The 26,266-nt window shown below is 40.6% G+C and overlaps 1 protein-coding gene and 1 long non-coding RNA gene across 2 annotated transcripts; both read right to left on the bottom strand.

The window, feature by feature from the left end:
* Window positions 1–596: 596 nt before the first annotated feature.
* Window positions 597–6,025, bottom strand: LOC146497504 (uncharacterized). Its single transcript, XR_014870906.1, has 3 exons — window positions 4,427–6,025; window positions 3,984–4,018; window positions 597–2,033 (listed from the first exon to the last, which is right to left on the bottom strand). It is a non-coding gene; the product is annotated as an uncharacterized LOC146497504 (long non-coding RNA).
* A 33-nt stretch (window positions 6,026–6,058) lies between these two features.
* Window positions 6,059–25,596, bottom strand: LOC146497503 (uncharacterized). Its single transcript, XM_085141613.1, has 3 exons — window positions 25,428–25,596; window positions 11,662–11,785; window positions 6,059–10,759 (listed from the first exon to the last, which is right to left on the bottom strand). The coding sequence occupies exon 3, from the start codon at window positions 8,913–8,915 to the stop codon at window positions 6,942–6,944; it is 1,974 nt and encodes a 657-aa protein (XP_084997739.1). The 5' UTR covers window positions 8,916–10,759; window positions 11,662–11,785; window positions 25,428–25,596; the 3' UTR covers window positions 6,059–6,941.
* Window positions 25,597–26,266: the final 670 nt, after the last annotated feature.

The raw sequence follows: 26,266 nt of genomic DNA, 5'->3' as shown, positions 1-26,266 counted from the left end.
ATTACTATGTAACACATGTGAGCTGTTACACATTTACACAGCAGTATTTTGCATACCATTGACAGACAGAAGAAGTAGTAGTTCCTACCAACTATTTAGACACTCCCACCTTGTTAAAATATCCACATTTTAATATGATAATTGATTCTATAACATAAATATCTGGTATTGGAGGAAGTGATGTTTCTGTATTAATCTGCACACCACTACCAGTCAGAGAGACACTTAAATCACACGGCGTGGCTAATTTGCATTGCTTTTTCAAGTACTGCAGGAATCGCAGAAATGCTAAATGGGATAGTTAATCTGTTAGTTAGGTTAGTTAATCTAAAAGCCAATCCATTTGCTAGTAATTGTATTAATTGTGTTAAAAAGAAGAAGATTTTGAAAATCTGTTAGTTAATTTGAAATTTGAAAATGATATTTGAAATGAGGTTTTTATTCAGGGTATTTAATTTACTATTTTGTAATTATTAAGTATGGATATTTCATTTTGAAATATTGATTTTTTTCTGTTTCTAGTTTAAATAAAATTACTATACAATACATTAATTTAGTAATGTTTAAATAAATAACAGAATTAAAAAATACATTTTTAAATGAATTCACAAGTCCTTATTGAGGTACAAAGTTTATATTTTGATGCACGTGGTAGATATGCACAGGTACAAGGATTAGAATGAAAAAGAGTGAAAAAAAAAAAAAGAAGCCGGTGTCCAAACAAAAACTTTAAAAGACCTTAAGAAAGCCTGGAGAACTATTGTTCAAGGCCAGTTTAAAAACTTACAAGAACATTTGAAGCAAAATGTAAAGAAAGAGGGTTGGATTCAAGATTTTACAATAATAAATTCGTTTTACTGATGTACTTTTAATGACTCTTGCTCACATAAATCTTGCAGCTGGTAAAAATGGGTCCATCTTGCATTTTGAATTAACAACATTTAGGCAAATTTAAAACAACAGAATATGTGTTATTTTTTTAAATTGTCTAAGAATGTGTAATAAGTTACAAATAGTTTTCATTGTTAATGAACTCTAAAATATCAGTAAAAACTTAAATGATAATGATTTCAGAAGAATTTGCTTTCCTTCACTGTCATTATTTTGTTTGTTTATTTTGTTATGAAAAGTTGTTACTCACACACTTTTTTCCAGTGAAAGTGTGATCAAGTGTTTTGATTCAGGTTTTGCAATTTCCCTCTGAAAATGCCTACTGTGTTTATTTACCAGATAGTTTTTCACATTCTGAATCTGAATACAGGAGATGTGTGTTTTGCCTCTGTGAAAGCACTAAAGAGGACACTCAGATAGTCTATTGACAGTTCATGAATTCAAATTGCTCTGAGAGTAATCAGCCATGTAGTCTGAGAAAAAACGTTATTACAGCATTCTGTGAGTCTTTGTGTTCTCTTTGTGCTTTGGCTTTAAAAAAGGGTAAATTAGAAATATCAATTTATCTGATTTTGCAAAACATGAGGATTTTTGCCAGAACAGACAGAACATTTTTTGTTGCTATTTTTAACAGCATTTCTAATTATTCTGTTGTGTTATATAATGTATTATATTAAGATTATATTAAAACCACTAAAGTAACTAGTCAAAAAGTCACTGAAATAAAACCAAATAAGCAAAAACAGCACAAAGCCTGTCTTAAATTTACAGTTGACATTGAGCCACAATGGCAAAGCAAGCAGTTAGGATTTAACCTTTTCTGTAATGTACAGTCTGAAAAAGAAAAAGATAATAATAAACCTTTGCTTATTGCTTATTATGTGCAGTTTTTCCTTATTGCTTATTAAAGCAACAACTGCACTCATACGCGTCATCATAACCAACTGGTCTGTAGTATTGCCCTCCATTATATACAAATACCTGTCGGCCATCAATACACCATTTATAGAAGTCATCCAATGATTTGCATGGAGGCAGGATTTTATAACATTTGCAGCATCTGAGGCAGCAGCCCATGTCACTCTCCTTTGGTGCTTGGTTCTCCATTCTTGATTGTGTATTTAGCAGTAATATGTTTGTTTCTGAAAAATGAAAAACAGATTAGAAAGATGTTTAACATCACAGCAACTGTTTAAAACTTTATCAAACGCTGCACTGAGGTCATTGGGGCCAGGACAAGCACAGAGATGAATACACTAGTGCCAAATCACAAAAACAGTTGCCCCACAACAATCAGATGATCCCCATGAGCAAGCACTTGGCAACCACGGGAAGGAAAAACTTCCTTTTAACAGGAAGAACCTTCCAGGCTCAGGGAGGGAGCGTCATCTGTTGTGAGTAGTTGGGAGTAATAGGAGAAAGACAGGACAAAAGACGTGCTGTGGAAGAGAGTGCGAGATTAAATGCAAAGTGGTCTGTAGTCAGACAGTGAGTGAAAGGTGAATAAGAAGAAATACGCAGTGCATCATCATGCAAGATTTTAAAGTCACTATCAACCTTGATTTAAAAGTGGAATGTTCTTTTCTGGCACATGGTCAAAAGACCACAAGGTGTGAGAAGAAGGTAAGAATATTTGGTGTAGTAATCATATTTAAAATGGCATCAATGTTTAAATGAAAATTAATGTGTGTGTGAAGCTGTAGAAAGCAGCTTTTCAGGTTTTAGAAAGTGTCTTTTATTTTGCATGTTAAAAATTGGTTTTCTTTTCCTCAGGGCAACATTGTGCAATAAGGGGTTCTTCTTGATGGCAGCCCAACATTTGGATATCTCAAAAGAGACCCACAGCTCCCATTCCAAATCAGGATCTCCGGTTAGACAATACAAGTAAACAATATATGACAACCCCTCATCTCCAACCAGTTGGGGCAGATGTGTCCCTTGCATGAGTCTGGTTAGGCAAGGGATTTATTCCTGCTTTTCCTTCCCGCTGTTTCCAATGCTCACTCATAGAGGATTATCTGACTGTTGGGGTTTTCTCTGTATTATTGTAGAATCTTTACTTTTCAATATAAAGCACCTCAAGGTGACTATTGTTGTGACTTGGCGTTAAATAAGTAAAACTGAATTGAGCTGAACAAGGAAAGGGAAGATGCAGGATTCCTGGGTGCACAGGATCACAAAAGTTGTTGAATAATGTGCACCTCTGTTTCACAGCCCAGAAGAACAGTTTTCTGAAGTTTCACACAGAGTGTTTTACGACATGAGAGTAAATATGACATGACATAATACCATATGAACCAAAGATTGTATCAAGTCATATTTGTAAATATGTTTCAAGTGTTTTTCAGTTCTTTGTTTCATAATTTGTTGGAATATTTTTATAGCTAGATAGACAGATAATATTACACATGTACTCTTGTGAATAATAATGGAAATGAATAACTAAATACATAAGAAAAGAAAGGAACACCAACAAGAGCCTATATTAAATTTATAGAGCTCTTCTAGGAAAAGCATATGTGTTTGGCACAACAGTGCATTCAGATCATGACTCTGATTGTAAAAGCTGCCAGATGAGATCGTCCTCTACATTAGGGGGGACTAATGTTGAAACAGAAACAAAGTGACTGGTACTTTTTTGTCATCCTCAGTTAATACAGCCTATGTTCGGAAGCCAGTCAGACATTGTTAGATCTTGTGCTCCACCCTGCATCTATATGACAGTGTGAAATTTCCAGCTGTTGGCTATGCAGCTGATGGTACAGTTTCTGATCGGCTGATCAGCAAATACACAGGAGAAGCCAAAAGGTCAGTCATAACCTCACTGTAATTCACTGCACAAATCACAAGTTAAGACCCACAGTCCATGATGCTGTAGTGCAAATTACATACATATTACAGTATACACATTACACAATCGCTTCCTCTTTGTTCAGACATTTATTTACTTGATGTCATGTTGTGCAGCTCTATTTGCTTTAAGAGACTGAAATATTTATGAAAATGAACTTATATTAAAAAAAAATCTGAAAAAAATCTCTGTCCAGCAATCTCTAGGAACATGGTTGTAACAGTTGAATAAATATACTTACCAGTCTTTCAAGAGTCGCTTGAACAGTTTGTAAATCTTTGATTAAAAAAAAACACAAAAAAGTTTCAGAACAGGAAAATCTGTGTCAACAAATACATTTATAACAATTTAATCCTAACCAGAAAAAGGAAACTAAACATATAACCTTAACTGCACAGAAATAAAGTGATAAAGTAGGCTACATTGCTATAATTGAAATTATTTAAGCTTTAAGGGGAAAAAATAAAAATAAGTAAATAGCAGCTCATATCCCATTTCTACTTCAATTGCCAACTCAGCTCATCTAAAAGAGGAAGCTAAAGCATCCATCCAAGAAAAGGTAAGCACTTTAACTACAATAACTTCATCTGAAAAGTGCTGAAAAAAATACATGTGGAAACTGCTTTATCAGGATCCACTGCCAGAATAAAGAATAAATGAAGAATTTGAAAACAGACTTCTTACCCCAAAAGTAGAGCAAATGACATGCTTTGGTCTTTCAAACAGCGCCTTATAACAAGAACCAACCCCTCCTCAGTATGTCGCTCACGTAAATCAGCAGTAGAAAATTTATACCATTAATGGAAATAAGAAGGAGAAAATTGATAACATTAGCAGAAATGAGCAGAAGTAGATTAATAACACAGAGAACATTGCAAAGTAATGCAAATAACATCATTACATCATTATCATGGTTCAACTGTGAAAACTGCACCACAGTCAGCCAAATGTGGACTTTATTTCCACAGCTAATGGTGGTTGAGCCGTGAAAGTAAAACAAAAAATTTGAACCAAAGTGTACCTGGTAAAGATATAATATCATACAGCTGCACAGCAGTGGCAGTCCTAGCCTGTTTGGCGCCCTGGGCGAACACTCCCTCTGACACACACACACACACACACACACACACACACACACACACACACACACACACAAAACATATTAAGGATTATACATTAACATAAAACTGTTGTACACACACACACACACACACACACATGAAGAGAGAGAGTATGCATTGTATGCAAATGGCTACCAAACAGCCATCATAATTTGAAAGAAAGAGAAGTCGGAATTTATTTTTTATCTTTAAGGTTCATGTATCCCATTATTTTATGTTGCTTCGCGGTTTGTGGCACAGATTTGTGTTTTGTCCTTTATTGCATACCGATTTGCATTTTAGTATAATTTTGGATTTAGACTGCTACACTCTAACAGGCATAGACACAGAGAAGCCTTCTTTTTTGAGGAATGTGTGAGGGGAATGGTCTGCCTGGATTGGTGATGGCACCAGAAGGTACAAATCTTTAAGGCTGACTCTCCTACACCAAAAGAGGGCCATAAATTCTGGTGTTAGGAAATGGTCTTCCAATCCTTCCCTCTTCTTTAACTCTACAGCCCTAAGCAAAAGGCAAGAGGTGGTTGCAATGGTAATGCAAGTGTTACCTGTAAAAGGGCCATCTCTATATACAGAGATGTCCAGAGAGGTCCAGAAAAAGAAACGTGAGCCGATATTCTGTTTCTGTGGCCTAATAAAAGTGTTTGCTGCCTGGGTGTGGTGCTCATTGTTCGTTTGGGTCTCCTGAGTGAGCTAAGAGACACGGCTACCGGTTTTAACTTGAACCTTGAACTGATTAATACATTTAAGAAAATACACTTTGAGCATATTTGTCTTCTCTCTGATGAAAAAACCCAACAGGAAATGAGGCAGCTTGACCTGCAACAAGTAACCCATAGCAATGGTTTGCATCACCCACAGAGAGTTACAGTTCATTCATGTAAACCAGCCAGTAATACATACACATCAAGTGGGTGCAACCTGGTGAATCTGAAGAGAGCAAGAATACTTTATGGTTGAAAAATTCACCAAGTAAAGTTATCTTTGCTGAAACGCTCCCCATCATCCAAACTGTGTGGTGTTTCATGAGGCCTGTCTCATAAACCCCACATCAATTTCTCCAGCTAATCAGCAGCCCTCCAACAAATCATCCACTGCACAGGGACATCTCAACATTTAACCTGTAATACACATATTTTTCCCTGCATTACATAATTAATCATTACATTATATACCTGTATTATATCAATATCTATATTTACATAATGTCCCAGCTTCATTTATAGCTACATGCTATAATTATGTTACTAATTCTTTCACTGTACATCTTTCTGGCTTTTATGATTCAAAGTTAGCATTTTATTAGCTCCCTCTGTCTAGCTCTTGCAGAATAACACCAGCTGCCACCAGAAAAGAATGATAAATAAGCATTGCTTAGATCTAAATGCAAGAGATGTGTGTTTTGCCTTTCTGAACACTAGAGGTCACTCAGGTACTCTGTAAAGTTCATGAATTCAGATGCCTATGAGAGAGATTGTTAACGTTCTCTAAGAAACACATTGCTTTTTATATGCTCTTTATGCTCTGGCTGGGGAGTGAGAACTTATGTGATCAATTTCAGCTGCTCATATACTTGAACATGAGTCAAAAGTTGGTAACTGTCAGAACTGGTTTTGATTATTTTAAAAAAAACATGAAATCTTATATGACCATACAAAAAATGTTATGTTTCTGAGTTTACAAACCATGAGCTTTTTTACATAATTCAAACAACATCCAAATTTGTTTCATACCCACATAATGTGCCATATTACAAAATTATTAAAACATCAAAAATAAACAAAATAAAAACAGTCAATAAAAACAGTCAATTTACTATTGAAGTTATGCTAGTATGGCTAAACAAGCAGTTAGGATGTTTTTCTGTGATGACGATCCTGAATAGGAAAATAGTCGTTATTAGTCACGACACAGAGAGCCCTATTGATGATGATCAGCCAGGTGGAAGATCTAGTGCCCTGTGTGATGTGCTTGTAAGTCACATTCTCAAACTGAAAACACAAATCCACTCAAATGAATGCCACTCTAAGCACTTCCATTCCCTTTTATTAAGAATCACACATAAGTTTTGTATACGTGATTTATTTAAATGTCATTTTAAATGTGATTATACCTTTTGATCTGAGAAGGTTGGTGACTTCGTTCCTGTATGGCTCATTTTGATCATTGTAGCCTGATTTGCCAATCCAATCTGTAATTGTTTTTAGATCATCATCTGCTATAACACCTTTGATTTGAAGCAGAGAAAACCATGTCTTTACCATCTCTGTGCTGTGTTTCTGAAAGCTGTTTTCAAAAATTTCAAGCCTGGTGTTACTCATTGAGTTGTTCTGAAAGTCTTTGAAGTCCTTATTATGATCCAACCAGAATCTTGGCATTGAACCAAGGATTGTCAGCTTGAAGGTGCTCTTTATATCATTATTACTTATGGCTGCAGCCAAGAGGTCTCTGAAGGCTGGTGATTTTGTACTGGGAAATTCACGATGGACTTCTGTAGGTACATAAACAGTTGGAAGTTCCCGACCATGAGAACTGTCCACTTTAGAAATGAGACTTCGATCCAGAGATGAGTTTGTTGCCACTTCAAGCATGGCCTCTGCTAATCTGCTATTCTGGTTCTGTTTATGGGCCTTCAATATACTACTGACTGGTGGCTGGTGATCTGCATTGATGAACTTTCCAAGTCCTGGATTTTGAATTGCATATTTATGCCAGTTTTTGTATAACTCTACTTTTCCAACCTCTCTCTGAAGTATCTTTTTGCATTCATTTATTATCTCTCTTGGTTCACTTTCCTCTTCCTCTCCCCTCATTGCTTTAGTTAATTCTTTCCGGTTGATGAAAGGCTCCCAATGGCCTGGGTAACCGAGGAGAGCATCAGCCTCCACAGATTGGAGGCGATTTGCTTCCACAGTGATCTCTTCTTCACTGGCTTTTGGTTTCATTCCCTGTGCCAAAGCATGAAACAAGCTGCTCTTTCCCTTACTTTCTATGCTCATTATCTGGTTATTCATGTGCACATCATAATGACCATCAGGATACTGGACACTCTTTGGTCTGTAAACTAATGTCACAGTTTTTTTAGCAGGTCTAGTGTCTGGGCTCAGCTCTTGCATTTTCGTAAGTCTTCCATTGCTGTCCTCTGTTAGGATGACAACTTTAGTGCCAGTGGCTTCTGACAGAACTCTGATATCAAGGATGGTGCCTGCAGTCGTGGAGTTCTTGAACTTTTCAGCATATGATTGTGAGTGTTGACCTGCATGTCCTACAAGTTTGTGATTAGAATTTAGCTTTCTTGGCATGCATGCAATGTGTCTGGTGTTCTGTCCAGCCTTGAGGTGTTCCTCTGTTTTGCGACTCTTTAAGCCCTTTCTTATGTAACGACCAATTGCACCATTTGCCTGGCCTTTAACAATAGAAACTATGTGAGTGGAGACCATGTAGACACTTTGGATACCTCCCAGAAGTGCTGTTGTTTTTCTGTGGCTATGTAATTTAGCTTTACCAGTCACTGTGGAGAGGAATGGATTCAGCATGTTCTTCCAGCTGAGGTCTTCATAGAATGGCTGTATTGCTGTACTGACCTCTTTGAAAATGGCCAACAGTTTATTCTTCCTGCTCTCATCCTTCAGGAGATCGTGACGTTGCTTTTTATCATCAAGCTGTGAGAGAATAATGAGATCTCCTAATGTAGATAAAGGCTCTTTTTCTATTTTTAATTTCACTTTATCTTCAGTGTCATTTAGTGTTTGAGTCAGTATTTTCCCTTCAGTCTTTCCTGGTACATAGCTGATTTTTTCTTTTAACATTTCTTTACTTGTGTGTTTTACTACATTCTTCAAATTAGTCTTTAAGACTACACTGAAGCCATCTTTAGCCTGTCTTGAAAGGAACATTGACATTGATTTAAGCTGTTTACCAAATTTAAATAAGGTTTTAAAACATTTGAATCCATTTGATATCAGCTTTCCAGTTCCTGACGCAATAAGAGAGACACTGATGGAAATGGCTTTTTCTATAGCCCATGAATTCCAGCTGAATTCTCCTGTCACCATGGCCTCAATGCCAGTGATGCAGTCTGATATTCCCTCTGTAATGAGTCCCAATCCAACTTGAGCAAATGTTCCAAATGTAAATACAGTGAGCAGTGCTCCTCCAACAATCTGTAAAACTCCAAGAAAGAACACCAGCAGACCTTCCCATTAGAAACTATTCTTCTCTACCACAGAAAGTACACATTTCAGACCTCGATGGTAGGCGTTCATGGCTTCAACTTGGAGATCTTTATCCTCGTCTGACACCAGTTGAAAAATCTGGATTGTTTTGGACATTGCATCCCTCGTTTTCTCTTTTATTTCATCCAAATTTTGGATGGCCTCAGTAATGTTTTTGTCAAATTAACTATACATTATGCACTTGGTTGTTAACTGTTTTTCCAGGCCGTTTGGGTTACTGTTTTTGTTGAGTCTGCAGAGGACATTTTTACAAATTGAAGACAGCCTGTTAGTTCCTCAATGAGAGTGGTATTATAAATATCTTGAAGATTTTCACAGTATTCTGAAAACAGGTTCATCTCAGCAACATCATTCATCATGTGATTTATCTTTTCTGCTGCAAGTTTCTCCAGAGAGGACACTGTGCTGAAAGATGGCTGTAGTTGTTCATTGGAGATGATTACCTGACCAGATCCAGGTTTACCTTTGCATGCAGTTTGACCAAAAGCCTGGAGTTCCACTCTTGTGTTCTCAGAGAGTAAGGAGAGGATAACAAATAATCCTCCATTATTGTTCACCTCTGTGGAAACCTTTATGTCTGTGCAATGTCCAGCAAGGTTTGTGGCAACAATGACATCACCGGGAAACAGCTCCTTGTGTATTTTGCTCAAACTGTCTCTGTCACTGCAGCGGTAGAGAATAATTTCACCTGGGATGCTGCTGGGAGTCCTAACTTGCTGTATATCTGTGTGTTTTTTATGTAATCAGTTTTGATCAGCTTTGTTACATAAGTTATTAGGTTGATTCACTCAGTTTTTGTTCATCAATATTTTTCATCTGGCGTATTTCATAAAAAAGAGTGTCCGTGCCTTTTGTTTCCTCATCTTTATACCACTGCACCATCTGCCTCACTGTGGCCCACCAACCACCAGGTTCAGATACAGGGCTTGAGTCAAGTGGAAACTCTCAAAACTCCACATTATGATTGGCTGATGGATCCCAAAAGGGACTGCATATGATTGGAGATGCATTGTAGGGAAACTCCTTCATATATATCCAGAGACAGAGCACAGAGCTCTGTGATGAACACCTGAGAGTGCTGCAGAGTGCTGATGGATGTCATTAAACAGACGCTTTTCCAGGACTGAAAGGATCTCACTAAGCTGATTAGCTGTGAGCTGACTCAGACTGAGATTTGAAACTGGGAGACTGTATTTCACCGAGAGGATTTCAAGAAACTCAGCACTGTCACTGCCTGATTCGTAGTTGGCTTCACATTTATCCAGATGCCCTATTAAGCCATCTCACTGTGACTCATATTCATCTGAGATCTGGGCACTCAGTTTTTTCAAGCTGCTCTTTAGCTTGTTGGTGAAATTCTTGTAGTCTTTGATTCTGTTTTTCTTTCTGTCTTTCCTCTTTCTTCTGCTTCTCTTCTCCCTCTTCTCTTCTCATTTCCTCTTGATTCCTGATTGGCTTATTAAAACAACATTCACACTCATTCAACTCATCGTTAACAACTGGTTTGTTGTATTCCCTTCCACTGAACACATGTATGTATCGTTCATGATGAAAATTATATTCATGGAGACAGGACTTTATTCACAGCATCTCAGTTTGTCACCCATGTGGCTTTCATTTGAAACTTTGTCCCCGTTTTGATCTGAACAGTGACGTGGTACTTTCTGAAAGATAAAATAAATAAATAACCAAATTAGAAATACTTTTTGATATAACAGCCAACTCATAAGCACTTTATGAGACTTCATTCATTAGAAAAAAGAAAAAAAAATCAGAAAACAAACCTAATTTAATTTTGAAGGTTCTCCTCTTTATATTACTGTCTCGCTTACTTTGGTGCAACAGCATCACAGCCAGTATTTTAGATCTCTTCCTAGAAGCTCTGTTTAGCCAACATGCCTTCTTGCTCTACAATTTCATCATGAACCTCAATCTTGCACAGAGGATGAACATCATCTGTGTGCACTGCCTGACTGTCATGTCAAGGATAATCCTGATGATGAAATCTAGATCCCCAGCTAGAATTCAGAGACCAAACAGGAATCTTCAAAGGTCAGAGCATTCAAGCCTGAAGTTTGCACATAGATCAGAAATTAAAGTCTTATAATATGCAGTTAGGCTAATAATTTTAAATCTATACACAAAATGATAACCATGTAAAAGTCTTTTGGGATGAAAATCTCAAACTGCTTGCCAGTTCACTGCTGAACTTTCTTGACAGGCATTGATTTCTCAGTTCAAAGGGTTTGGAGTTAAAAGTCCTCTAAGCAGTGACCAAGCCTAACATCAACAGAAAACCCTAAAGGGTAGTTTCAAATGTACTAATGAACAGATAGATTCAAAGGAACATATTATGTCAACAGAGAAGAAGTAGTCCAACCATTAATGGGAGTCATTAGTAATATCCCATTGGTGCTGATATGCTAAAGCCATTCCAAGAAAAAGGCCTCTACACTTCCTACTGGTTTCTGAGCGCTGTAACCATCAATAATTTAGTTTTCTCAATTTCAAGGCATTTTTTATTGACATGGTATAAACTGATTAAACATTTGCCAAAGTGACTCACCTGGTTCCAAAACCTTCAATGCCAAGAAGCACCAACTTCAATGTACTGGAATGTGAAAATTGCCTTGGCCTTGTTATATTCCATTTCTTCAAACTAGAGCATGCTACTGGAATTTCTTGAGGATCTGTTGAAACGACAAAGGTGGTAAGGTCAGTGGTATTTAAAGTCTTTAGTAACTCAGTCTGCTCCATTGTGTAGTGCCTAACACATTAGCCTCACAGGTGAAAGATTCCTTGTTTAACGCCAGGAAGACACACAAGAATCTGGAAGGGTTTCCAATGTGTGATTTGGCATGTGCAATTTTGAATTTGGCAAAATGTTTGCCAAATCAAACATGTTTTTTCTATGTGCACATAGAAAAACAGCAACATGGAAGAAGGAACACAAGAAGCTGGAGAAGTACCAAGGGCTCAGAGAAGAGCTCGAGAAGATATGGAGGGTAAAGGCAGCAGTGGTCTCAGTGGTAATCGAAGCATTCGGTGCAGTGACCCCCAAGCTAGGCGAGTGTGTCCAGCAGATCCCAGGAACAACATCTGACATCACTGTATCTATCCAATAAAGGCTTTTTAGCCTTTATTGGATAGATTGTAGATTGACAGGAAAACGGGGAAAGAGTGAAGTGGGAAGACATGCAACAATTCCGCAGATCAGACTCAACCTGGGCCTACTGCTCTCGAGCCATACGGCATATGGTCACCTGCTCACCCACTAAGCTTAACTGGTGACCAGGGGAATTTTTTATATACCAAGAGTATGTGAAGGTGTGAATGGAGTAACCAGTTGATGTACACCACAGCAATAGTGATCCTTGACATACTTAGCTATAAGTTAAACAGTTACAAGAAGCAGTACCGAACTAGCAAACCCTAACCTTAACCCAGATAGCCCGCGAGTTTAAACAATACTCACTAAATACCAAGTGGTCTAAACAGTCCCAAAAATATGCCATTATCTCAATTATGTTTTCCAGGTTCCTGAAGACCTAAACTTAAGTAATCAATATAAATTGTCTAGTATACCACAAAACTTTGTGTTAGTAAATAAAACAGTTAGATGTTTACATTTTTCCTTCATCTGGAGATTTAGATGGACGCCATTTAACACAGAATGACTGTACTCCTTGTATGTTGAATAAAGTAAGACAGTGTTGTCTGTGTTATTTTCTTTATTCAAAAATGCTCCCCGAGAAAGTCTGTGGAGAGTCCATCCGTTATTCGAACCTTGGATGTAGGAGGAACAATGCAGTTTTTGTCCCGGACCAGCTCTTTATCTTCTCGAGGACATTTGAGGGAGCATGGGAGTTTACCCATGTTTTTTCTTGACTGGGAGATAGCATTTGACTGTGTCCCTCGAAGTTTTCTCTGGCACGTTCTTTAGGAGTATGGGGTGTCTGGCCTGTTACAAGCCAGGAGATGGCTGTAGAGAGGGAGGTCTGAGCTTCTCTGCTTAGGTGAAACAGGTGGAGCAATTCATTCTTATTACATTACATTATGTGGAACGATCTGCCTTTAGAGATGAGACAGGTTTCTCTTCTTAAATCACACCTGAAAACCCATATCTTCACCCTGGCCTTTGACTCCTTGTGAGATGTTGGTTTTTTGTTCTAGTTTTATTTCAGATGTTTTAGTTTAATTTATGCTATTTTATCTTATTTTTTAAATATAGGGCTGTTTTAATTCTTATGTATTATGTTTTTTATTTTTTATTGTTTTGTTTTATTCTACAGCACTTTCGTCCTGTGCTTTGTATTTTAAAATGCTTTATAAATAAAGATTGATTGGATTGGATTGGATTGGATTACCTTCCTCTGGAAGTTCAATTGGCAAAACTATCTGTGCAACAATGTCCATATGAAGTGAAACTAAACTTAGCCCAGAGATTATATCTCCATACCACGAATGTTTTACCTGTTTTACTAGATCTCAGAATGTAGATTGTTTTGTTAGGATGCTACTGTTTGCACAGACTGATTGCACTTGTCACATGTTGTGACCCCTATGAAAAAAACACAGAGGGAACAGTTTACCCTGCCCGGGATAGGGTTACCGGGGCCCCGCCCTGGAGCCAGGCCCGGGGAGGGTGCCCGAGGGCGAGCGTCTGGTGGCCGGGCCTTAGTCCATGGGGCCCGGCCGGGCACAGCCCGAAGAGGAGACATGGGCCCATCCTCCCGCAGGCCCACCACCCGCAGGAGGCGCCATAGGGGTCGGGTGCATTGTGTGCCGGGTGGCGGCCAGGAGCGGAGGCCCTGGCGGACTGACCCCCGGCTGCCAAGACTGGCAATAGGGACATGGAATGTCACCTCTCTGGTGGGGAAGGAGCCTGAGTTAGTGCGTGAGGTTGAGAGGTACCGGCTAGATATAGTCGGGCTCACCTCTACGCACGGCTTGGGCTCTGGAACCAGTCTCCTGGAGAGGGGCTGGACTCTGTCTCAGTCTGGAGTTGCCCCTGGTGAGAGGCGGCGGGCTGGGGTGGGTATTCTAATATCCCCTCGGCTTGCTGCCGGTACGTTGGGGTTTTTCCCGGTGGACGAGAGGGTTTGTTCCCTGCGCCTTAGGGTCGGGGAACGGGTCCTGACTGTCATCTGCGCTTATGCGCCGAGTGGCAGTTCGGAGTACCCAGCCTTCTTAGAGTCCCTGGGGGGGGTGCTGGAAGGTGCTCCACCTGGAGACTCTGTTGTCCTGCTGGGAGACTTCAATGCTCACGTGGGTAACGACAGCGAGACCTGGAGGGGCGTGATTGGGAGGAACGGCCTCCCTGATCTGAACCCGAGCGGTGCTTTGTTATTGGACTTCTGTGCTAATCACAGTTTGGCCATAACGAACACCTTGTTCGAACATAAGAGTGTCCATAAGTGCACGTGGCACCAGGACGCTCTAGGCCGTAGGTCGATGATCGATTTTGTAATCGTATCACCAGACCTGCGACCATATGTTCTGGACACTCGGGTAAAGAGAGGGGCTGAGCTGTCAACTGATCACCACCTGGTGGTGAGTTGGATCAGGTGGCGGGGGAGGACGCTGGACAGACCTGGTGCACCTAAACGCGTAGTGAGGGTGTGCTGGGAACGACTAGCAGAGGCCCCAGTCCGCGAGATCTTCAACGCACACCTCCGGCAGAGCTTCAACAGCATTCCGAGGGAGGCGGGGGACATTGAGTCCGAATGGACCATGTTCAGCGCCTCCATTGCCGAAGCTGCTGCATTGAGCTGCGGCCGCAAGGTGGTTGGTGCCTGCCGTGGTGGTAATCCCCGAACCAAATGGTGGACACCAGAGGTGAAGGGAGCCACCAGGCTGAAGAAGGAGTCCTATCGGGCTTGGTTAGCCTGTGGGACTCCGGAGGCAGCCGACAGGTATCGACAGGCCAAGCGGAATGCAGCTCGGGCAGTGGCTGAAGCAAAAACTCGGGTGTGGGAGGAGTTCGGAGAGGCCATGGAAAAAGACTTTCGGACTGCCTCGAAGAGGTTCTGGCAAACCGTCAGGCGTCTCAGGAGGGGAAAGCGGTGCTCTACCTGCACTGTGTATAGTGCTGGCGGAGCGCTGCTGACGTCGACTGAGAAAATTGTCAGGCGGTGGAAGGAATACTTCGAGGACCTCCTTAATCCCACTGACGCGTCTTCCAAGGAGGAAGCAGAGTCTGGGGATGAGGGGAATGACCCGCCAATTTCTGGGGGCGAGGTCACTGAGGCAGTTAAACAACTCCTTGGTGGCAGAGCCCCTGGTGTTGATGAGGTCCGCCCCGAGTTCCTGAAGGCTCTGGACGTTGTAGGGCTGTCCTGGCTGACACGCCTCTGCAATGTTGCGTGGAGATCAGGGGCAGTACCCGTGGATTGGCAGACCGGGGTGGTGGTCCCCATCTTTAAGAAGGGGGACCGGAGGGTGTGTTCCAACTACAGGGGGATCACACTCCTCAGCCTCCCCGGGAAAGTCTATGCCAGGGTGCTGGAAAGGAGAGTTCGTCCGCTAGTCGAACCTCTGATGCAGGAGGAACAATGCGGTTTTCGTCCTGGTCGCGGAACACTGGACCAGCTCTTCATCCTCTCGAGGATACTTGAGGGTGCATGGGAGTTTGCCCAACCAGTCTACATGTGTTTTGTGGACTTGGAGAAGGCATTCGACCGTGTCCCTCGGGGTGTCCTGTGGGAGGTGTTGCGGGAGTATGGGGTGTCTGGCCCATTGCTACGGGCCATTCGATCCCTATACAACTGTTGCAAGAGCTTGGTTCGCATTGCCGGCAATAAGTCGGACTCGTTCCCGGTGGGTGATGGGCTCCGCCAGGGCTGCCCTTTGTCACCGGTTCTGTTCATAATTTTTATGGACAGGATTTCTAGGCGCAGCCAAGTGGCGGAGGGCTTTCGCTTTGGTGGCCTCAGGATCTCATCTCTGATTTTTGCGGATGATGTGGTTCTGTTGGCTTCATCGGGTGAGGGCCTCCAGCTCGCACTGGAGCGGTTCGCAGCCGAGTGTGAAGCAGCAGGAATGAGGATCAGCACCTCCAAATCTGAGGCCATGGTTCTCAGCCGGAAAAGGGTGGAGTGCCCACTCCGGGTCGGGGATGAGGTCCTGCCCCAAGTGGAGGAGTTCAAGTATCTCGGGGTCTTGTTCGCGAGTGATGGGAGAAGGGAGCCGGAGATCGACAGACGGATTGGGGCTGCAGCTGCAGTGATGCAGACGCTGCACCGGTCCGTCGTGGTGAAGAGGGAGCTGAGTGTAAAAGCGAAGCTCTCAATTTACCGGTCGATCTACGTCCCTACCCTCACCTATGGCCACGAACTGTGGGTAGTGACCGAAAGGACGAGATCGCGGATACAAGCGGCGGAAATGAGCTTCCTCCGAAGGGTGGCTGGCATCTCCCTTAGAGATAGGGTGAGAAGTTCGGCCATCCGGGAGGGGCTCAGAGTAGAGTCGCTGCTGCTCCACATCGAAAGGAGCCAGCTGAGGTGGTTTGGGCATCTGGTAAGGATGCCCCCTGGGCGCCTCCTGGGTGAGGTGTTCCAGGCATGTCCCACCGGGAGGAGGCCCCGGGGCAGACCCAGGACACGCTGGAGAGATTATATCTCTCGGCTGGCCTGGGAACGCCTTGGTGTTCCCCCGGATGAGCTGGAGGAGGTGGCTGGGGAGAGGGAGGTCTGAGCCTCTTTGCTTAGGCTGCTGCCCCCGCGACCCGGCCTCGGATAAAGCGGATGAAGATGGATGGACATGTTGTATTAGACAATACAGTAGAACACAGTGTTATCCGGGTTATTTTCATTGGTCAAATTCTTGAAGACCTAACCTTGACTGCACAAAATAATAGGTATGGCGTGTTTTCACTGAGATGAAACATGACCTTTTCCTGTTGCATTTTATGATACAATAGTAGTGACAAAACCACTCAGTGTTAAAAATCTGGTACCATTAAATAAATGAAAAGGATTTAAGATGAACAACAAAGTTTACCTGCCCAGTCAGTCTTTTTTATTTTGGTTGGTTATTGTTAAGAGATATATTCTAAAACACTTCTTCAGTAGAGAATCAGAGAGGAGAAACACACAGAATTTCTTGCTAGCAAGGGCAGCCTAGAGTGAGACTCAGAGACTCGCACTGAGGACTTGCCCTGGTCCTTTATTTATACACTTCAGTGGGTGCTTGTTTGGTGTGTGTGTGGTGTGTGTGTGTGAAGGGGGGTCAGAGTGTGACCCCATAAAGACTTCCCTAAAACTGCTGGTCTGGAAAGTCCAGCAGTTCATCAAACCAAAACCACTTAGACTGGAAAAAGGTATAACTACGTTAATCCTACCATAAAACAATAAAACAAGGTACGAACTTTCTCATGCTCCTGGGATGTGGGGGTGAAAGCCAGAACACCCTAGAATGCTACAGACTTCCTAGGATGTGACATCCTTTCAATAAACACAAATGGTTACATGCAGTATTCTACCATATTCAAACTTATATCATTAAAAGATTATACTGACTACTAAGTACAATTTTCCATTGACATTCCCTCCTGTTGTCAGTATAAATTTAAGTGAGATATCAGTATGTAACATCTTGTTGTACATTTTCTGTCACATCGTCATTGGTCACACAAAGTCTTCATGTTCCAACAGGTCGGAGTCATTATCATCACTTGTCATGGCTATGTATGCAGCAACAGTGGAAAATATTATGCGGTTAATCAAGAGTTTTAAACATGGCAGTATACATGTTACAAAGACACAAAATTTAAGTAGAAATATCCCAACTCCGATGAGTAGTCTTTTTAGCACCTGTAACCAGGAGCTAATGTAAAGCCAAGAAAACCAGTCACTTGTATCACTCATATAGTCCTGATTTTGGGCCTGCTGGATTTGTCTCAAAGGCGTGCTGGGCATATGAGAGCAGACATAATAGTCTGTATTTGCCGATTCTGTCTTTGTCCTGTAAAGGTGAGCGTCGTAGTCAAGGTAACCAGGGGGGTCCACCTTCCCATGGCTACGTACAGGTCCGTCACACCCTACTACTTGGTTACTCTAGAGTTGGCCAATGGCTGGAGGTTGAAGTGCGAGCAATTCCCTACGGGCGCCCAATCAGCACTTCCCCCTCGCCACTGAAACAACCAAGTGAGGGTGAAACATTCCTCTACTAGTTGATTTCTGTGGAGGAAGTGGAATCCTCTGGGACCTCAACCTTTTTGCAGTTGCTCTGATGTATCCAGGAGGGTCTCTCTGCTATTCTGCAGGCAGCTGGAGTGGTCAGAAGCACTTGAAATGGCCTCTATCAACCCCCATCACCTTGCTTTAGGCCTTCGTCCTGCGATAGGAATATTTATGACTCTTCTATTGTCCATCCTCTGCAGAAAAACCCCTCTGTGGAAAGGGTGCTGGGTCCAGTTATCTTACTGCTGTTATGATCCCAGCAGTCTTCAGAGTGTCATCATATGCACAGTACAGTGACACAGCATTAGGTGATGTTCATAGGAAACTTCTGCCATCACCACCATAGCTTCTGGTTCCTGTGCTTTTCACAGAATCATGATGTCATCCTCGGACTCCCCCTGCGCTGTCGATGGAGCTTGGCACGCTCCCCTCATCCTTCAGGTGCCCGTCTGTTGTCCACAATCTCCTCTGTTGGCCTCTGGAAATCCCCCTTGGCACAGCTCTCATTCCAACGCAGTTTCGTGGTCCTTGCTGTGGCTCCAAAGTCTAATCTCATGATGGGCCCCAACCAGCTTGACCTTTGACCTCAACCACTGCCTGGGCTGTCAGCTATGCCTGGAATGGTTCTTGTTTCTCACTGGGCCTCTGAAGATTTTCCAGGAGATGACTGCTGCACCTGTATTTCCTTGCTAGGAGGAAAAACTTCTATTTGGAGAGCATGTCAACAATCATCAAACCACATTCTTTAGTTCAGTGAACTTCACTTATAGGCCATCAAAGCCTCATCTGAGCATGGATGCACCACTTGCATAGGTTTGATACCCGTTGAATGAACTGTTAATCACACAAATCGCTGCAAAAATCATATAAAACATAGTTTAATGTTAATTCATTGTTTCATATTAATCCTGGACCCCTCCTCTTGACGCATGGACACTCCCATGAGTCAACTCATCAAAACCAGATTCCTGTCTTAAAGAAAAAGGTTAGCTAGATCATGTCCCAGGCAACATCAGGGCGTCTCCTCCTCTGGAGCAGCACCACCCCGGACCTATAATCCTGCAATAAAAGATGTTAGTGTGTTTTGCATATTAAGTTTGCTTAACACCTGGCTCCGCCAGGAGCCTGCATACACACCATCATGGCCTGAAAAACAAGATCTGGAAGTGAAATCAAACTTCACACTTATAAACAATTATATCATAAGAGTAATAAAGCATTCAACATCAGCAAGACAAGTATCATGTGCAGGTTTTTTCAAATCAGTAAACTACAAATATTTCCATAATTTGCCTCAGACATGGATCATCCCATGTACTCAGTCAACATTAATGTAATCGGTGACTTCTCTTAAGCAAAGTCACTCCACTCATCAATCACTATGAGCTCAATGGTGGTTAGCTAATGAGCCCCATATTAAATTATTCCATAAACACTGCATCTCTTATTTGTTTTTCTCATGTTACTTGTCCACTTCTGCTGAATTCTCTACATGTACTCTTAGAAAAACAAACATTAGCAATACACATTGACCATCCCGATGGTCAGACACAGGTCGACAGTTTCCAGAGGTGCCATAAAAAGACCATAAAGTTAGCCATCCATAGCTGTGGAAAGAAGTGACACTAGTTTTCAACACAGGAAACTTCTCATCAACATATAACCTGTAACTACAATTTTCTTCATACAAAATTTCAGTAATCCTGTGGTAGAAAAACATTAACTAGTTGTCCTGTTATAAATTACATGATCAAACCACATGAAGAATTGTAATGCTGTAGAGAAGAAAATGTAAATGTTAGCGCTGCACGGGTGTATACACTCTTTCTCACAGTAATCTCTGTGAGCAACACAAACCCATGAATAACACACCCCTGGTAGATTCACAAACACAGAAAGTGGCATTTAAAAGTTAAATCGGTATGCAACCTCGGATGTTGCTGTCATCTTTCTGCTCCTGTAAAAAGAAACACGTAAATTCATCCACCCTTTTGGCCTGTCTAGGTGGAGGTTAACTTTGAGTCGTGGTCAAGTCTTGTCAGGTTTTATCAGTCAGTCAGTTTGTTTTTATTTCCATTCATTCATTCATTCATCCATTCTTTCTTTCTTTGCTGATAGTGGAAACTATCGCCGCATTTGATTTCCACCCTCAGCAAAATGACGTCATTTCAAAAGAAAAAAGAACTTTAAATTGGATTATCTCGCTGAATCCTTTTTGGGCAGGGACTCTCATTTTCTAATTGTCCCAAATAAGTGACTTTCTCCTGAGCCCATTTCAATGTGGAGAAACTCACTTGTAACAATTTTTTATTTTATTTTATTTTTTTTTTTGACGACGTATCGTATAGCGCTTCTGTTCTAATCGTGCAGATCTGCTCAAACAGAGATTATCAAACAAAACTTTCAGTGCACAGTGAAAGTATCAAAATAAAAAGGCCTTGTTAAGTCATGACACAAGCTCCTCATCTCATGAGGGTAAATCATACCATTAGCATGGTTTATCATCATACTAATTGGCAGGCTCAACTTCACAACAAAAGAAAAATCATCAGCTAGATTCACTCCAAACCAACCATCAGCTGCACAACACACAACATAACCCTAATATGTTATGAGTTTAATCCCCAAGTCTGTGCCTTTCACTCATGTGGGCCACAGATCCATATTATCCAGTTTTTCTTTTTTCCCGTCATCATAAAACGTGAGACATGTCATCAGCTATTTCACAAAAGACGTTTGTTCTTACGTATTCAGAGTTGTGTATCTGGGTGCAGGATTCACTCACACATCAAAACAGGAAACTCAGTGTTTTAGAGTCTCCACTCTAACAAACTCCAACACATCTCATTCACTCGTGCTAGAATTCAGTCACCTTTCCTTAATCTAAGAACGATCAACTAATTTGCATATCAGCTATTAACCCACTAAGATGACAGGACAACAGAAATGCATGTTCAAAATGTTATCACAAAAATAGAATTTCCCTCATACAGTAAATTATTTGTTCTGCATCAATCAAGCAGGAAGCATCTCCCAATTTACTGTATTAACAACTAAATTTATTGTCTGATTTCTGGTTGGTCAAACCAGAATCTTTTTTTTCCACAAAAGTTAAACTGTTGTCCTGCAACCTAGAGAGTCAATTGTCAGCATTGGATAAATTCAGCATTTGATAACAAGTGTCTGTTAAATTCACACTATTTTAACACTGATGAGAGATAACAAGCTGATCTTCATTGCATGGGTGTTTGTGTTATTAGGCAGGTTTAATGCATGTTCTGCTTGTGTGTGTGATTTTGTATGTTTCTTTTTGCAGTGTTTCAGACTCCTTCACAATTTCCCACTTAAGCAGTCAGTTTTGTTTTTCCCAGGTTTGCTAACCCAAATTTTGATTTCCCATATTGAAAACAAAATTCCTATGTGTTCTCACCACTCCTCTCACTCTGTTGTCCTCTCCCACTTCAACAGTCCAGTAGCAGGCAGTTCTCCTTCAGCTTTGTCCTGTGTTTCACTGTCTCTTCTTGCCATTTTCTCCAAAGGTGGCAAATGTCAAACTCCAACAGTCTCCTCAGTTCTCCTCAAATGTTCTTGTCACATGCACAGTGAATTTGCAGCTTGTTGGGAACACAGTGCCATTCATCCAATCAGGCAGGATGATGGGTTTGCTCTTCTTCTCTGATGCTGTTTGTCCACACTGCTGCTGCTTGATGGGACTCTTTTCTCAGGACTTTGCTGCTGTCTCTTTATCTGCCATGTCATTGCTCTTTGGAGCTGCATTCCTTGTCTTCAGGGAGGAGTGAGAGCTCGCTTGTGAGTTTGAGAGACACATGGAGCTGTAAATAAGTTAGCCAGAAACTTGGCCTGAATGTTTCTAATGATGTTAAACTATAACTTTCTTCCGACCGCTGCATGTGGAAAATTGATTCAGGTCTGCTTGTCACCTGAAAGTGACAAACTAAGACATTTTCATTATTATTATCACTGCTTAATCAACACACACATCTCTCTCTCTCTGTTTTTGTGAACAGTCCTTTCTTAAAAGCAGAAAATAAGATTGTAGTTGTTCTTGGCTGATCAACACAAAACCTTTTTCCTATGATTATTTTTCATCTACAATGTAAATTTTGTCTCTTTTTCACTTTTAAATAGCTGGTGACCTGCAGAATCACCGCTCTCACAATCAGATGCAATTACTTTTACACAGTGCACAAAAACACTGTGACGTCAGACACATTCACACTCACTTTTTTCATCTGCGTAAATAAATCACTTGGCCAATGGCATGTGCCATTGTGATCCATAAATATGATCACAAGTTTATTTAATTATTTTCAACCCAACAAAACAAATAAACAAAAACATAATGCTGATGCTATGAACTCTCTACACACATGAGTCAAGATGCAGGAAAACTGCTCACGGAAACTCTGCACATTCCAGTTATCACAGTTATCATAGTTCTGTTTCCCTCTCTTTGAAGAGTTCTTAGCCAGATCTCAATCTGATAATGTGTAGCTTGCTCATCAGCTCAGAAGAGACCGCAACACAACCTCACACAGTGGTTGCGTGCTTTGCCCCACAGTGGCAAAGACTTGCACTTTCATATTCAATTTAGCTTCTCCATCATGTAGTTTTCAGCTGTGTCATACAGGGTTCAGCATATTAGTTGTTTTCATAAGTGTGCTCTATATCTCAACAATGGCTCATATTAGGATGACAGTTTTTCAAACAGGTCAAATGCCTCTATGCACGTAATTAGTTAAAGTATTTACCTATTTTACTTCATATGTCATTGTACTGAATTTGAGCAACACTAAGCTTAATGCAGATTACTTTCAACAATTATCCACCTCACATCATGACTGACTGAGGTGCCTCTTCATATTAATATTATTTCATCATTAACACCAGTTTACAGGTTGTTATCCTTGCTATTATTAGTATGAATACATTAAAGATAAGTTGTAATTTAGCCTTTTGTTTATTCTCCATTTTCAAAGATTTTTGCTGGGCCGTCGCTGGCACGCTTGACTTCAGAGTGGTTTACTGATACGGCCTTCAACTTCACCCTAACGGTGAAGCGGTATCAGTTTTATGAGATGAAACTCAACCGTTCTCCTTTGTCACCAGTACTTGAGCCTCAGCAAAGAAAACAAAAATGGAAGCAATTCAGCAGCTTATTGTGCTGTAAAATCAACTTACTTCCAGACACACACACATATAGACATTTGCGCGCTAATTTGTCACGAAGTATTTCACGGCTACCTCTAAACCCAGTCTAAACACAGTTCCTTTTGGCGAACTTAAACCTAATTTGTCACGAAGTATTTTCAGCTACCTCTAAAACTAGTCTAAACACAGTTCCTTTTGGCGAACTTAAACCTATTTTAATTTCTCTGTCTCAACGTGTTTTCATTTGCTTAAACGTATTTTAATTTGTCACGAAGTAATTTCAGCTACCTCTAAAACTAGTCTAAACACAGTTCCTTTTGGCCAACTCAACCTATTTTATCACGTGACTTTTTTAAACCTTTACGGCCGTTTTATATACCAAAATAGTGTTTCTCACCCTCCGACGTCTCACTGGTGGTTCGGATCATCAGACTGAATCCCAGCGCCGTGGACCAGGCCACCGGCCCAGACCCGAATTCAAGTCCTGGGGCTCTCTCCTCGTCTAAGAGGGCTGTGCACAGGCTTCAGTGCTGGTTCCCCACGGCGTCAGGAATCAGTGCTGGATCTTGGAACAGAGTCACAGATAACAATTCTGATGTTTTCTGCTCCGGCTACGAAGGACCAAATAATGTTAAGAGATATATTCTAAAACACTTCTTCAGTAGAGAATCAGAGAGGAGAAACACACAGAATTTCTTGCTAGCAAGGGCAGCCTAGAGTGAGACTCAGAGACTCGCACTGAGGACTTGCCCTGGTCCTTTATTTATACACTTCAGTGGGTGCTTGTTTGGTGTGTGTGTGGTGTGTGTGTGTGAAGGGGGGTCAGAGTGTGACCCCATAAAGACTTCCCTAAAACTGCTGGTCTGGAAAGTCCAGCAGTTCATCAAACCAAAACCACTTAGACTGGAAACAGATATAACTACGTTAATCCTACCATAAAACAATAAAACAAGGTACGAACTTTCTCATGCTCCTGGGATGTGGGGGTGAAAGCCAGAACACCCTAGAATGCTACAGACTTCCTAGGATGTGACATCCTTTCAATAAACACAAATGGTTACATGCAGTATTCTACCATATTCAAACTTATATCATTAAAAGATTATACTGACTACTAAGTACAATTTTCCATTGACAGTTATCTTTTGAATTTTAAAGTATGTTTACTTCATAATAGTGTACACTTGCAATTCTTACTCTTTACTTGTATCTTGATTTATCTTGATGTTTTTTCATTACTCAGACTGTAAAGTTAATGTAGATCTGATCTGCACATATTTGTTAAACAGAAAAATCCATAAAATCACCTTGGAGAAATGTCAGAATCAGAATCAGAAAGACATTTATCCCCAAGGGGCAATTAAGTTAACTGTAGTCCTGAAGAAATTGGATGGAAGATGCATCCTTGTTTATAATAATAATTTTATTATTATAAAGAATAATCTTCTTTCAACATTTTTAAGTTCTAAGTTCAATGAAAACTGAATCGTTTTTAAGCTGCCTTGACTGTGTGATACTCATGATTAGGTAAAAGTAGCTTTCTAAATTACTTTTAATTAATCAGAAGTTAAACATGAATTTAATGATTCTTCACAGACTAAGAAAGTATACGAACATTTACAGTTTATACACTGACATAAAAAGACAGTAGTTCATTTTATATTTTTGTGAAAAAAGTGAAACACCTAAGCTCCTCAAAGTCCTCTGAATGCTCCTTTGTGTTTTCGCGATATTGTGTAAATATAATACCAACAGCTGTTCCCCATCATTTGTTCAGCGAAATAAACACACACAACAAGGCAAATATTGTACTGGGGGCCAATTTATCTTTAAGTTTAGTGAGAATTAAAAGAGTTGATTAATTAAATTTGTATTGAAAATAGAGTCAAACTTTTTTTTTCTAGTTTCTATTCTAGTCTAATTAAGGTAATAAAAAAAATTTTTTATTAAATAAAAAATGTCAAAGTTGTTGCATTACCTTCATGTGGAGATTTAGATGGAGAAAGCAGTCTGCACTACAGCGTCCATATGAAGTGAAACTAAATTGTAACTCAGAGATGATTAAATCTGTTACCTGCCAGGAATGTTTGAACTGAGAGTCAAACACAAAGCTGTGGCTTTTTGTTTTGTCTACATGTTTCATTTTGCATATGCATATTCTTCTTTCAGATCTAACCTTAAAAGACTGGTCTTGTTTAAGGAGTCTGAAGTAGAGAAAGTTGGAGGCGATACAGTCTGAACTGTTTCCAAACACTGCTAGTTCTGTGAGGACTCCTCACCTCTAAATATAACCAGTTATTCTGTTCTTGCTCAAAAGGTGGGATTTTTATTTCAAATTCATACATCACCAGGTAATTTAATTTTAGTGGCAGAATGAGACTAAAAACCTCTTATTAAGATTTAGGATTATTACATTATGAGATCATGTAACATAAGAGACATTTAGCCTTTTTTCTTTTTATTCCTGCCATGTCTGATGACTTTTGCAATCAGAATTATGATCTGAATGCACTGTTGTGCCCAACATATTCTGCTTTTCCTCCTCTTGTTGATGTGTTTCTTTTATCTCTTTTATTTATTCATTTCTATTTGTGTTATTTCAGTTGTTACATTAAATATAATATTATATATTATAGTATGACAATGTCTAAGCTGAAAGGTAGGAGAAAAAAAGAAGGGGGGGCGGGGGGATACAACAAAATATAATAAAAGGATGTACCCTCAACTGCTGCACAAAAACAAACGGAAAAAAACAGCCTCTGTATGTCTCTTTGTCATAAAATGTACTTGATAATAAGGGTGGAAAGCCACAACAAC

The sequence above is a fragment of the Neolamprologus multifasciatus genome, chromosome 18 (assembly GCF_963576455.1).
Source record: "Neolamprologus multifasciatus chromosome 18, fNeoMul1.2, whole genome shotgun sequence".
Taxonomy (NCBI): domain Eukaryota; kingdom Metazoa; phylum Chordata; class Actinopteri; order Cichliformes; family Cichlidae; genus Neolamprologus; species Neolamprologus multifasciatus.
Note: the sequence above shows the minus strand (reverse complement) of the source record. Positions and strands in the feature narration are given on the sequence as shown.

Bases quoted from the DNA above. Each gene is read 5' to 3' on its own strand.
- LOC146497503 (XM_085141613.1), bottom strand. From the start codon at position 8,915: ATGGTGACAGGAGAATTCAGCTGGAATTCATGGGCTATAGAAAAAGCC.